Raw genomic sequence first — 15127 nt, forward strand, 5'->3', positions numbered from 1 at the left:
AATTTATGCTCTCTAAGAGAGATTCCTATGATAGCTGTGTTTACATTTTGATGGAAAAAATCTGTTTTGAGAAGAATTTGTGGAGTTTTGACAAAACTCTTCTCAGGTTTGTGTTTAGAGTTTTGAGAAATTGAGCTATAGTTTCAGAAAACGTGTGAGAAAAACTGTAATAGTATAATAATGATTATTAGTATTATTTTGGTAGTATAAGGCCTGTTAGTGATATTAAAATATGCACTGATGTTCCAAGCTTGTTATTCGTTTTCAGCTTTCCGCTGAAAACCACAAGTCACCTCAAGACGTGAACATGTGACTGAGAGTAGAAGAGCATCAAATATTTCGAAAAAGATCCTCATTTTCACTTCCTCAGTTAAACTTTCTGTTTTGATTGATCATACTTCCTACTTACATTTGAAATGTATTGTTCTCTAAAAATAAAACAATAATGGAGAAACCATGCTATTCAATAGCCTTGAGGCAATATAATGACTAATTATATAAAGAACAGAATTATGTTTATTTCAGAACAGACCTGGATAATTTAAAAATGATATTAGTAAAATTGAACAATCTATTAGGGCCTACAGGGCCGATTTGATTCAGTATATCATCTATTTATCATCTTTTCAAATACTATATGTGCACAATACTTTCTCTGAACATGTTGCTCGTCGGTTCCAATGCCTGGTATGGATCAATGTTCCAATCCCTGGTGGACTGGAGTTCCAATCCCTGGTGGACTGGAGTTCCAATGCCTGGTGGACTGGAGTTCCAATGCCTGGTGGACTGGAGTTCCAATGCCTGGTATCTGTCATTGGTGAAGCTATTCTTCAGCAGTCGGTTGCACCAGCAGAACGTAAAGCCGATCATAAGTTTGGGTGTAAAGTTCGCCTTAACCCTACGCTCGACGTAGCTAGTTTCAAACTAAAGGTGTTCTAAATTTTGGTTGCACCACCATAACTTAAGTTTTAACGTTACTAGTAGTGCGTAAATTGTACCAGTGTCGCATTTAATGATGTTTAGATAATTTCAAGCCAATCATTGACAGCAAACAATGTAAACAGGAAGTAGCTGCTACCGGCAAGTTTCCACCTTATCCAAGTGAAGACGCGTTAGCAGTCTGACTGTAGAACAGTTCCACAGTCATTTATTCTCTAAACGCCTATACCGCCCAAGTCAATTTTAGAGAATATTTGATGGCGGATTTTTATAATAAATTGGAGCTCATTGCTGCTTTGTATGCTATTCGTTGTGTGAGTGTCATGAGTCTGAGTTAGCCTCTACCTGGCTATGCATTGTATGGAATAGCTCTAGAATATTGGTTTGTACGTGGGCCGAAACCGAAATCGCGCATATAGATCTACATCATCATACTGATGAAATGGATCAATACGGTCACAGACAATCCGTTCCCGACGCAAACCGCTTTGAAACTCCTCTTCTCATTGCTCAAAACGAATAGCCATCTTTGGTATTTAAATCTTTTAACATATTTACCGGTCTTTATCGTTAGAATGGAACTTACACCAGCTAGAGGGGAGGTGTAAAATATAAGTTATAACTTAGTGTTACGTTGAAACTATCTGCTTGGTGCAACTGCTATTTTTTTAGTAGAGTGTAAAGTCGAACGTTTGGGCAATTTACGTTCACCGTAGCCTAAGTGGGACCTTACGTTCTGCTGGTGCAACCAGCTGCAGATCCTTCCCCTTGCATTTGCACAGATTTGCAAATACACATGCATGTAGTATATGCGAAACTGTGTGGTTTCTGCACGGCCTTTCGCTGGAGGACGGAAGTTCTGCTCGTTTACACACGTAAACAATAGCTGTCTTACTCAGCCATTGCGCCAGTGCAGGGGATCTCCCCTTCAGTTGTATTTCAGTGAATTGATGTATTTATAGAAATCACCATCCCTGCCAAGAGGAGTGAAGCATAGAAAAGGTATCATAAAACTTTCATTTACAGTATTGATATGAATGATACCTTCATTTAACATTCATTTACTGATACCGAAACATTCTGATTCCCCACACACACACTCTCTCACACACACACACACACACACACACACACACACACACACACACACACACTCACACACACGTAAATATTCACACACACATACACACAGGTTTCCCAAAGGGGGAAGTGAGAAACTTCCACACTGACAAACGTGCAAAGACACGGCAGCTCCGCATATAATAGACGAGAGAACGAATTCACACCTAGAAACCCACAGGGCAAAGCGCTGACGAGACTGTTCCTCTTTCCATCTGCCTGGTGATTCACGGTGACCAAAAAACCCTGATGTAATAATACAGTATTCTATTTTTAGAGGAACAATGATGGCGCGATAGACGATTTTCATTATGGGTCCGGCCCGCAGCTGGGTCGACTCTGTGTAAGGGTCAATTAGGCCTCTTTAAGTTGTATGTAAGACGTCAAAGCAAATCACCGGATTTGGATATAAACAGATCACAGGGCGATGGAGTGTGACCTATTTGAAATGACACCGCGGAAGTGGAAGTGTTTGCATCATCCTTCGTGCACTCCTCATAACATCAGTGGTTTGAACAGTACTAATGGTGTTGCAGCTAATTTGACGTCATATCATTTAAGATCACTAAGGTCATTAACGTCACTATGTCACTATGACATGACGTATTAAATGTATCTATATTGACCTAAATTGGAACCATTGAATATATTGATATTACATTTTATGTTTATTTTCATATTGTTCAATGCCTGAAAGTACGTTTAATGATCTTTAATGATCATGACAATACATGTTTATTAATAATGAAGAATCATACTTTATGCATGCAATAAAATAATAAACATTACTTCTCAACCAATCTCAAATAAAAAAATAAACACAAAGCAAAACCAGGCCAGATGCCTTATAGAGGATATTGTAACACAATTTGCTCTCAAGAAATATGAATTACAAAAGTGAGATTGCATCTGTAAGTGTGTTGCAGGTTTGGTTTTTCAAGCAGATGACCACAACTGATACGACACACGACATTCCAAGCGACTCACAGGCCTATCATCAGTGCTGGGGTGATACCCATACCCATCTAACCGCAAGGAAACTGTGGTGTGATCGCTCATGATAAAAATGATGATATCATCCCACAAGAAACGTACAAAGACCATATAAGGAAAGGGTAAGGTGTATTTTGGATATGCCATGGAACCGTGGCGACAAATTTAGTTGATTTAGTTGATTAATCATTTTTCTTGGAATTAACCAAAACTAAATGAAACCTGAGATGTCAGATACAAATAAATACTACTCCTAGACATGTCGCATGGGCATGTTTTTAAGAAAATGCATGTGGTTGAATGGGCCAACTTGTTGTATGCACAATTTTCTTTGAGCATGCTAACAAGTTAGCTAATGCTAGCAAGCCTAATGAGCAAGCACGCTAAGTTCCAATTCCCTGGGCCGCTTTTAGGCAGACTTGTATTTGATTGAATAATGGGGCTGATGGTTTAACTTTGATTGCAAGTTATAGCGCCCCCTGTGGTCAAATTGGTACCCTTTTGAGACCTGGGCTGTGTTCCGATATCCATACTTCCATGAGTACGCTTGCACGTAGTACACTATCCGCACTGACTAAGTGCGCTGATTTGCAGATGTCCGTGTCGTTCCAAATCAAATACTCCATGGTGCACTACCCGGAAATTATGATCCCGACCGCCGCCGTGGCTCCTTTTTACGCATAGTAGCTATAAAAAGCTATAAAAGCTACAAAATAACTCAATTAATGCAGGCTATGTGGAAAATGTGCCAATGTTGGCTCAGCCTGGCGCCGCCTTTTCCGCTACGTAGCTAAGATGGCTGCCGTTGAGTACGAAAAGTTGAGTACGAAAAGTCGATCCACACTTCGCAGTTTGATCGTTTTGACAACTGAGTTGTGTTCAGAATGGTTGAAGTCAGTGTTTAGCTACCCCATTCACTTTCCATAACAGATAATAGTATTTAAATAGTTTATAGAAAAAAGGACAAAATATTTTTACTATCTTAGGAATTGTAGGAACTGATATATCAGGAACTGATACATATTTTGCGATAAGTTGGTGTTGATGCCTCAAAAATAAAAATAAATAAACTTGACTATAGTGTGGCTCGCTTTGCAGCTACACATATTAAATAAAGTGCTTCTTTGAGCCTTGAGTTGAATCCTTGCAGTGATCCTACCGTACGGCTCTTTGACCGGCAACAAGGGGGAAACAACGCGGTCATCCTCAGTGATGCCCACGAAGAAAAAAAAAAAAAAAAAAAAAAACTGTGCAGAGCAATAACTAAATATTAATTCCTTTAAGTTTTATATCAAGATTTAACTCAACTAGATTACCCTAACTAAAAAAGTATGTCCAAAATACATTAAGTAAAATTCATTTAATTGAGTAGGCCTACTTTGTTTAACCCGAAGGAAATGAATTGTGCTGCTCAAGATAAAAATAGATCAGAATAGAAAAAATTACTCCACAACAAAAATAAAGTTATTCGGCAACAATACCGAATGTGTGTGTGTGTGGGGGGGGGGGGGGGGGGGTGATTGGTGGAGGTGGTTTCTCCTTCCTTATCGAGTCCTCCTCTCACTTGACAAGTGACATCAGCGGAGTTTCCCTGTTTGGAAATGTCTCTTTTAAAAGAGTGTGCGGGAGCGAGTGTCCATCAATCAAGCAAGCTAATAGCGACAGGAGCACAGTCAGAGAGTCACAGCTACTAAACACTATTAAAACGTGTCAGAGAAAGCATTCGATACCGCCGACTTTACTACGTTGGGATAACCGTGAACATTGCGGCGAACATGGGCGGTGACTGCATAGTGAAGATGGCCGCAGCTGGCCCCTCGGAGCCCCAGGAGCCCCATCAGTCCGCGGTGAGGACGCTGTCCGCCTGTCACTCAGGCTGGAAGTGCGGGGCAGCGCTGCTGGCCGTCACGCTGTGTGTCGCCGCAGTCCTCTGCTTCACCTTGAACGTCAAGGTAAGCCCGTGAAACACATGGTGTGTGTGTGTGTGTGTGTGTGTGTGTGTGTGTGTGTGTGTGTGTGTGTGCGTGTGTGCGTGTGTGTGTGTGTTGTCGGGCACAGGGAGACAATCATCGGATCTCTAACTGTTTTTCTTTTGTTTGTTTTTTCTTTCTCTCTTATTTTAGGGGACACAGGAGCAAAGCCATACGGGGGAAATCAAAGGTAAGAATTATTCCTTCATTTGGTCCATTGTTGAATGTCTTATTTCTGTAGCCTGTCTGGAGTTGAGAACAGTCTCCCCCTGAAAAAGATGCCAATGCCTTTATTTATCCTTTATCCTAAAGAATCGGTCGTCTCTCTTTCAGATCTCGACCGAAACCTGAGGCAGATATCACAGAACGCGAGGGCTGCCATTCATCTGGGAGGTAAGCACATTCCCCCCCATCACGTAGGTTCCCCATGCTCCCAGTGGAACCAGCAGTCCCCTGCAGGGGTTCCATGGGGGCATTCTATGTAGGACTATTTGATCATCTCATTGAGTATAACACATGTTGCTTGTGGCTGCTGAGCAGTTCAAACCGGTGCAAGACATAACCTATACAATGATGATCAAATATAAATAATATAGAACGATGCGAAAAAAGGACCATAGCTGCTAGTTTGAAGGAGGTCCAGACTGAGACCCAGCGGGCCTCAAGACGGGCTGAGGGGCTGGAGGGCAGACTCAAGACACGTTGGGACACCCTGGCCTGCCAGGCAGGCTGATGTTCGCCCATCGACATCGCCTTCGCGGTCCCATGGCCCTCGTGGTCCACTAAGCCTTAACATACGGTCCCATTCCACCAGAACAACCTTAATAACGCATCCCCCCCTATGTCCACTCTGTGACCTCACAGGCAAGTACAACAAGTCGCTGAGCACCAGCATGCAGTGGAAGACGAACGTGGATCATTACCACTCGACGGGCGGGCTGCGGCTGGAGGACAACCAGGTGGTGGTGCCGCGCACGGGACTCTACTTTGTGTACAGCCAGGCCTCCTTCCGCCTCAACTGCAGGGAGGAGCAGCTCGAGCAGCGGACGAAGATGGTGCACCTGACCTACATGGTGGAGCGCTGGTCCGACTCCTACTCCAGCGACCCCAAGATCTACGAGACCATCCTGCACTCGGGCCGCACCGCCTGCCAGCCGGCCCAGGAGCCTCTGCTCCAGGAGAAGTGGTTCGGCGCCGTGTACGTGGGCGCCGTGTTCAAACTGAACGCCGGGGACCTGCTCCGGACCGTGGTCGCCAAGAAGTTCCTGCCCAGCGTGGAATCGGATTCCAGTAAAACGTTCTTCGGGGTGTTTGCTCTGTGAGCCGACCCCCTCGGGACGGGGGGGGGGGGGGGGGGGGAACGTGGGAGGGAGAGTGTTTGACAAAAGATTGTAAAAAAAAGTCTTGAAAGAGGAGTTGGGTGGAAAGGGGTGGTTATGGTGAGCATTTGATGAGGAGGATTCAGAGCTGTGGACGTGTGTCTTGAGAATCGGTTTGAACCGATTTTTAAAGCAAACGCCTACGACCTTAAGAGCTCTATGGTTATAATAAATGTACTATGTACAACCGTCTCTCTGTAAAATACTGTTTACAGCAAATCCGTAATGCCAAGAAACATGGCACATTTTCACATGATTGTGTAATAATGAATGTGGTGCTTTCTCACTAAGAGTCTAAATGTATTTATTTAGCCTGTTAACAATTTACAGTACAATTTAAGACTTAATTTATTTGGGTGTTTTAATTTATTATTAATTTATTTTATATATTATTATATGTATTATTTATATTGCTGAATGCCTATGTAAGATTTATGAATGCCTATTTATTACGTATAATGTATTTATCTATGTATTGGATCTATTTTTGTAACTTTTTTTTTAATGCCGCATATTTATATGGAAAATTAAAGAGAAAAAACAAAAACTTCAATTCATTTTGCAGCCCTTATCTTTGCGCAGATATGAAAGCCATGGTACGCATTCCATTACACACAAGCCATGGTACGCATTCCATTACACACATTAGATAAGGCCGTCTTCCAGAGACCCCAGCTGTCTCAGAGCTCTGTTCCCTGAGTGACAGGGACCTCCTCTAATGTGTTTATGAGCCTGGACTGAACCATGGGTCTGTTCCAATGCTGAGAAGAGTCTAATGTTCTTACCAAGGAGCCACAACCAAGACACACTTCCACTCACCATCAAGGTCCCCATTAGCCTGGCGTCACCCTGCAATGACCAGGCAGGGAGGCCACTGATTGGCTACCTTTGTGATCTGTTTACTTTCTCAAGGTGCAGATCATTATGGTATGGACCCTTTGATGTATTTATACGGTGTTGACCTATATTTTGCCTGGTCGGTGAAAGAGGACAGAGAGTGACTTGCAGCCTAGGAATGGAACGGAGGATGGGGGAGGATGGGCGAGGATGAAATGACAACCAACATTTCCGAGTGTAAAAAAAAAAAGAAAACGGAAAAAAAAACACTTGAGTTAACGCAGTCATGACAATCGTAAAGTCACATATCGGGCTTGTAATGGAGATTTCCATAAGACATGATTTTCTCAAGACACTAAGACGCTGTAAGCGCTCAGTCATTATCCATAGTTCACAGTTGGCACTGTGCTTTTCCACCTCGGTGGGGGTGGGGGCGGGGGTCTTGGACAGGATTGGCTAATTCAAAGCTATACCACGTGTCCATCCTAGGTGGCTGAGGGAGTAGGGGCATCCAGCCTCGACTAAGTCATAGCTATACCGTGAGCTCCATCCTAGAAGGCTGAGGGCGTTGGGCCTTACGGTCTGCAGCGGGGCCCTTAAAGACGTTCCCCTGCTGTAACACTGGAGTGGGCATCCCTGTTCGGGGCTCACTACAGTGCGTCAACCGTGTCGTGCTGAAGGCCTCTCTGTGCAGAGATCACTTTTCTTTTATGCTATCCCTTTTTGGCAATAAACTCTTTAAGTTTACCCTGAGTCACGTTGTGAATACAGTTCAAGGAATTCCGCGGAACTTCAGACGAAGTTCTGCGGTTGAACCACTCCAGCGGTTAACAAAAACACCTTTTAGTCAACAATTAAACTGAAATGTTCACCACAGCTTTGTAAGACCCAAAAGTTTCTTCAACTGAAGAAACCATTGGCGTTCGCTTTCCCTTTCAGTATCAAAACTCGTTATGTGAAAGTATCACGGTGAAAGTATAGTGTGAAAGTATAATGGTGCACCCTAACAGAATTGTCTTTTACCTCGTCTCTGCAGTAGCGTAACGGTGGATGGTTCCGCCTGGCCTCGTCTTCTGCTGTTACTCAAGATGATCCGGCTGTTTTTGAAAATATGTTGGTTAATATGTTTATGTATGTGCAGTTGGTGTAAAGAGCAAATTAGTGAAAATCCAAGGGATACGGCTAAAACAGAACATCTATTGAAACCCTTTCCTTCCCTAAAACAACCAGATTGGGTCGCTTTTGTGTCTGTACCAGGAAGAAGTTAATGTTAAGGTGTTTTCTGTGGCTTATTTATTGAGAGTCTTATTAAGAAGGATATTTGGAACAAATTTGCTCCGCCAACCCTACACCACACACATATGGATGGAGGCTATCAAATTTGCCCAATTAGATATAAGATGTGTGAGATACATGGATCATCAGAGAGGAAGGGGGCCCACAGAGAATGGCCCAGACTTTAGGCTAAAGGTTAGACTTGTGTGATAACTCATTTCATCCGGAAAGGTACTATATGACACATCGCTTCACACCCCCAATGAGTTTAAAATAAAGTGTCTACACAATGTGTCACACTTTGTAAACTTTGATTTTGATGGTCATTTAACGTGTAGTACGTCATTTAAGTTTTAGGTAGGCTACTACAACGTGTGATACATTGCAGGCGATGCCAAATCTTGTCATCGATTTCAACAGAAAACTGTGCTCAAAGTTAGTCAGGTGTCTAAGTAAGAGAAATAAATAGTTTTGGCCTAAGGGGAACCCCCTCAAGTTTCACGGCCTGGTGGATTGTGGTGTGTAATTTTCCGGATGTGTCGTGACTTGCACACAAGACACCTCAGCCTTCTGCTGGTTTAGCTGTGATGCTGACTGGGTGGAAAATATGTGACTATTCTGCGAAAGCCCCGACCGGGCGTCCTGCTCTCCTACCTGATCGGGTAGCCGACTCCACTCCTAACAGCGTATCTAGTGGACAGATTCATTACTGCAGCACATAGTGTGCGCCTGTTTAACCCAGATTCAGACCAGTCGATTCCTGCTGAATTCATCGTTGTGCGTCCGGAAGGGACGTCCGCTGGGTTAGCATGTTAGCATGTGCCTTCCGTTAGCCGCCTCTATTGACGTGCAGCGCTAAAGCTAGTAGCCTAGCTCCTGTTCGTGTGAGGGGAACACACTTTAATTTCTTTCCAAAGATTCTAGTCTGAATTTATATTTATAGATACAGTATCTCGGCATAGCCTCTAAAGCTCAAATCGCATAGCTGTAATCCTTACATCATTATAAACCATAAATATTCATGACAACATTCTGGAAAAAAATGACTTTTATTCATTTTCTTAGCATTTCAAATAACCTCCAACGTTATGAATTAGCATATAGAAATATATTTCAAATACGGTACCACACAAGATACAGCTGGTAAACGCATGTTCAAGGATATAAATACTGCCTAATCTTCACCATGTACTTTATCATCAACATTGTGCATACTTCTTCTCATCTGTATTGATGCCACTATTATATCTGCCATTGTTGACTGTTGAAATGCCTTACAGTAGAGACAGTTTACAAACGTACATTATTTACAAAGGACGACTTGAGACCCGTCTGTCCGACGTCTCCTATGCTTCCTCCAGACTGCCTCAAATCGTCTCCTTCGTCATTCCTAAGTGCTTGGAAGGAACTCCAACTTATTCACAGTCATATAACAAGTTGTTTCTACCACACACACACACACACACACACACACACGCACACGCATGTAACACCAGGCTGCTACACTAGAGTCAAGCTAGAGGAAATCCTAGGCCTTGGGAGAGACCGTCCAGTACACTGATAAACAGAGGGATGGAGAGACCGTCCAGTACACTGATATACAGCCAGAGGGATGGAGAGACCGTCCATTACACTGATATACAGCCAGAGGGATGGAGAGACCGTCCAGTACACTGATATACAGAGAGATGGAGAGACCGTCCATTACACTGATATACAGAGAGATGGAGAGACCGTCCAGTACACTGATAAACAGCCAGAGGGATGGAGAGACCGTCCAGTACACTGATATACAGAGGGATGGAGAGACCGTCCAGTACACTGATATACAGCCAGAGGGATGGAGAGACCGTCCATTACACTGATATACAGAGGGATGGAGAGACCGTCCAGTACACTGATATACAGAGGGATGGAGAGACCGTCCAGTACACTGATATACAGCCAGAGGGATGGAGACAGTCCAGTACACTGATATACAGAGGGATGGAGAGACCGTCCATTACACTGATATACAGCCAGAGGGATGGAGACAGTCCAGTACACTGATATACAGAGGGATGGAGAGACCGTCCATTACACTGATATACAGAGGGATGGAGAGACCGTCCAGTACACTGATATACAGCCAGAGGGATGGAGACAGTCCAGTACACTGATATACAGAGAGATGGAGAGACCGTCCAGTACACTGATAAACAGCCAGAGGGATGGAGAGACCGTCCAGTACACTGATATACAGAGGGATGGAGAGACCGTCTCCAGAGGGATGTGTTGAGGTGCTGATGACCTGGCGTTGGCACTGTTCACATGGCATGGTGATGTGTGATGGTCTGCTCTGGGCGGTGGACCACAGCAGGTTGGAGAGCCACATTAACACTGTCAGAAACAGTCAATGGGGAACCGAAATCAAGCCTCAAACGACACCTTATAGCACAGAGAAGTTTCTGGAGAATTGTACTTTTTCAGAAAAACAAGTAGGAAACTCCTTATTTCCCTTATTTTTTTTTATTATTCAAGAAAAAAGGAGCTAAACAAAGAGGCAGAGAAAGCAGAACTGGGAAAGTGACCAAAACAAACCAATTAGACCCGTCTGAGGCTCAGAAGGGGATTTTGGGTGACATGTAAAAGCATCCATTCCTCTTCGTTAGCCGCTGTTAAAAAACAATGAGGTCTTTCTTAAAACAGAGGTACCTGCAGAGGCCATGCCGCTCTGCAGGGATGAGAGGAAGATTCACTCTTCAGCACGAGACCCGGGGTTTAAACAGGAAGCCAAAGGAGATCAGCCCTCGTCCGTAACACGACGAGGGTCCGGCGCCACGACATTGGGAGAGCTGGGTCCAGACGCGAGGACGCCGGTCGTGTGGGTAGGACAGTATGCTGGTCTATGCTCACGCACACATTGAGTTTTGGCAAAGTGATCGATGATCCGAGAGAGAGAAGAGAAGAGAGAAGAGCTGGTGAAAACAACAGCTGTGAGCACGATTCACCACGAACAAATTGAAAGGGCTTTAATTGATGCTTCCACCGACGCCACGGCCAGTGGCAAGCCTCCAAGCCCGCGTGACACAGGGCTGCAGCTGCACTCTCGTCACGGCCTCCACCGTGAGCCACGACCCCCCCCCCCTCCCCCCATGAGCCACGACCCCCCCACCGTGAGCACGGAGCCTCCGTGTTCTCACTTTACACACACAGAGGAGCCGATTCGGTGAGTGAACCACGACACGTCTCTTTGAACAGAGATAATACCGAACCAACCTCACACACATCGACGTCTTTAACCCTGACAACAGCTTGACAGAATCCCTCGATGCCGAGGACATTAAAACCCCGTTCTGTGGGCTGCAGTGGGCCGTGGGCCCTTTGGCACAGTCACAAGCACTACCCTCCCACACCAGGATACAGGGCTTAGGGTAAACATCATGTAATGACACACACTCGCTGATGACGAAGAGATACTGCCTCCTCTGGTTCCGATTGGTCGAGCCGCCGAGCACGAGCACGAGCACGGCAGCCTCTGGGATTGGATGACGTACGCAGGCCGACGGCCCTTCTCTTGGAAAGCAATCGATGAGCAGTAAATTATGGCACACTTTTGTGATCTCCGCTCCGAGTGAGGGAGCGAGGGAGCGGAGAGCCTCCGCTCATGAGTGTACAGTCTTCACCCGGGCCAATCACAGCCGCCGAACAAGTCCAATGAAAACAGAAATGCCCATATTGTTATCGTCATGCGGCCGGGAAACGCAAGCAGGAGAAACAGCTTTTTTTTTTTTCGTCTTTTTATCGGAACAAAGATATTTTCACCATCCAACCCCGAAGCACTTGTAATCCCCAGCCCACGCCCCCCACTCCTCCCACCCCCACCCCCCAACCCACCCTCCCCCACCCACCCACCCCCAACCCCTGAGCCTCCGGTACCCCCCCCGGACCCCGCCGCCACCGCCGCCGCCGCCGCCTGGCGGTCACTTGTAGAGCAGCTGCAGGCGGCCGGCGTGGCAGTTGTTGCGCCCGATTTTGGCGTCGGTCGTCTGGTAGAGGCTGGTGGCGGAGGAGAAGGAGGGGGGCAGCGGGGCGTGGTTGTCCGTGGAGGGGGCCGGGTAGCCGGGCGGCGGCACCAGGGACTTGGGGTCGGAGGGGTGGTGGTGGTGGTACTGGGGGGACTGGGAGCTGTGGTTCTGGTTGCCGGCGGCGGTGGCGCTGGCGGCGGAGGGGCGCCGTCGCGAACGCAGCGCCTGGCGCTCCGTCAGCTGGCTCCTCAGCTCCGACACCCGCTCCTCTTTCTGCGGACGGGAGGGGCTCGGGTTAAAGGTCCTCTCATCTCAGGCTTTTTTAGGGGGTACTGCTAGGATGGGGGTACATGCCTGTATGTTAGAAATACTCCTTATTATTATTCCACGGTTCACTTGTTATGTGCGTCTATCAGAAAAACTGTCAGATTTGTATCATGTCGCTTTAAGGCCCCCCCCTCCCGAGTAGCCCGGTGTGCTGTGATTGGTCAGCAGGGCCCACTCTGTCGGGATTGGCCGAACGCAAGTTGGTCGGCAAATTCACGCCCTAGAGAAATTGTTAACATTGTGGGCGGCCCGGGAGGCGGGACTTGTGCACTTCTGCCCCGCCCACTGCGCACTGTCCACTGTCTGACGTCACGCTGTTACGGCAAGTAAAGTTTGAGTGCAAATGAGCTGTTTCACGCACTTATTGAGGGCCGTTCTCCGTGGGCGCGAATACTCCCCCTGGCTCAGACTTCAGATTTTTCTATCTTAGCAGACGTAAAACATGTACACATACGTCGTATGACAGTCTACAGCAAAGGGAAAAGTCGGAAGGGGAAAAGCATGACATCACCCCTTTAAACTCGGTGTCTTACATCTTTTTTTTCCCCGCACCTGCTCTCGTACTGTACCGCGTGTTTCTTTCCCCTCCTCTCTACCTTGTTATTTCGCTCTCCTTACGCTGTGTTGTGTGTCTGGGGCGACTGTGATGAACAGCTGATCCCTGTTTAATTGGTCTTGTTTTCTTGTCTCGCTGTTTGCTACTGAAAAACTGAATTTCCTCTGGATAGATACGCTCACCTTCTGAACCCTCCACACGCCATCCGAGCCATAACAGCACTGCTTTGTCTTGATATCATGTGACATGGGACTGTTATAGACATGTCATGTGACTGTAAGAGAAGTGACGTGTGACTGTAAGAAATATGCCATATCATGCCATGTTTGCACAAGCATGAGGCTCCCCCACAAACATACTCATTCCCACTGTACTGCTGGTGAATTTCTCCTAAGGGGGATTAATAAAGGACTATCTTATCTTATCTTATCTTATACTCACAAACATACACACACATATACACACAACCACATAAACATACACACTAATATACACACAACCACACAAACATACACACAAACATAGCAGGCTGGTAAAACTGGTAAAAATGAGCCTCTCCATTGGAGGAACTCAATGAAACCCACTAGTTACAGGAAATCAGTTGTGCACTTACTTGCAATGCATTGTGGGAATAAAGTAGTGCACTGGATTGGGAACCAGATTTGTACCGATATGGGACTAGAGTGGACCAATAGGAGGGGGCTAGAGTGGACCAATAAGATAGGGCTAGAGTGGACCAATGGGAGGGGGCTAGAGTGGACCAATAAGATGGGGCTAGAGTGGACCAATAGGAGGGGGGCTAGAGTGGACCAATAAGATGGGGCTAGAGTGGACCAATAGGAGGGGGCTAGAGAGGACCAATGGGAGGGGGCTAGAGTGGACCAATGGAAGGGGGCTAGAGAGGACCAATGGGAGGGGGCAAGAGAGGACCAATGGGAGGGGGCTAGAGTGGACCAATAGGAGGGTGCTAGAGAGGACCAATGGGAGGGGGCTAGAGAGGACCAATGGGAGGGGGCTAGAGTGGACCAATGGGAGGGGGCTAGAGAGGACCAATGGGAGGGGGCTAGAGTGGACCAATGGGAGGGGGCTAGAGAGGACCAATAGGAGGGGGCTAGAGAGGACCAATGGGAGGGGGCTAGAGTGGACCAATGGGAGGGGGCTAGAGAGGACCAATGGGAGGGGGCTAGAGTGGACCAATGGGAGGGGGCTAGAGAGGACCAATGGGAGGGGGCTAGAGAGGACCAATGGGAGGGTGCTAGAGAGGACCAATGGGAGGGCGGCGTCACCTCCTGGATGATCTTCTGCAGCTCCTTGTTCTCCCTCTCCAGCTGCCGGGACTTCTCCTCGTCGTTGTTGTTGGTGGACGAGCCGGTCTTCATGGTCTCCTGGGTGTCCGACTGCCACTCCCCACGCGTGATCAGACGCCGCATCTACACACACACACACACACACACACACACACACACACACAGGCACACACGCACAGGCACACACGCACAGGCACACACACACACACACACACACACACACACACACACACACACACACACACACACAGACACAGGCACACACGCACACGCACAAGCACACACACACACACACACACAGACACAGGCACACACACAGGTACTCACAAGCACACACACATCACAGGCATGCACACACACACACACACACACACACACCAAAACACACTCTCACAAACACACAGACAGACACACACGC

The 15127-nt window shown here is 46.5% G+C and overlaps 2 protein-coding genes across 2 annotated transcripts in view; one reads left to right on the plus strand and one right to left on the minus strand.

Annotated features, from left to right (window-relative positions):
* Nucleotides 1–4826: 4826 nt before the first annotated feature.
* On the plus strand, nt 4827–6343 carry tnfa (tumor necrosis factor a (TNF superfamily, member 2); the record flags this gene model as incomplete). Its single annotated transcript, XM_084484339.1, has 4 exons — nt 4827–5003; nt 5175–5211; nt 5355–5414; nt 5886–6343. The coding sequence occupies 4 exons, from the start codon at nt 4827–4829 to the stop codon at nt 6341–6343; spliced, it is 732 nt and encodes a 243-aa protein (XP_084340465.1).
* A 6131-nt stretch (nt 6344–12474) lies between these two features.
* The window catches only part of gabbr1b (gamma-aminobutyric acid (GABA) B receptor, 1b), a gene marked incomplete at both ends in the record, with an annotated part of 78886 nt that continues 76233 nt past the window's right edge, over nt 12475–15127 (minus strand). The window contains 2 exons of the mRNA XM_084484340.1: nt 12475–12792; nt 14689–14832. Coding sequence (XP_084340466.1) covers nt 12475–12792; nt 14689–14832 — 462 coding nt within the window. The remainder of the gene's footprint in view (nt 12793–14688; nt 14833–15127) is intronic.

This window comes from Micromesistius poutassou (genome assembly GCF_964030765.1).
Source record: "Micromesistius poutassou genome assembly, chromosome: 20".
NCBI classification, from domain to species: Eukaryota; Metazoa; Chordata; class Actinopteri; order Gadiformes; family Gadidae; genus Micromesistius; species Micromesistius poutassou.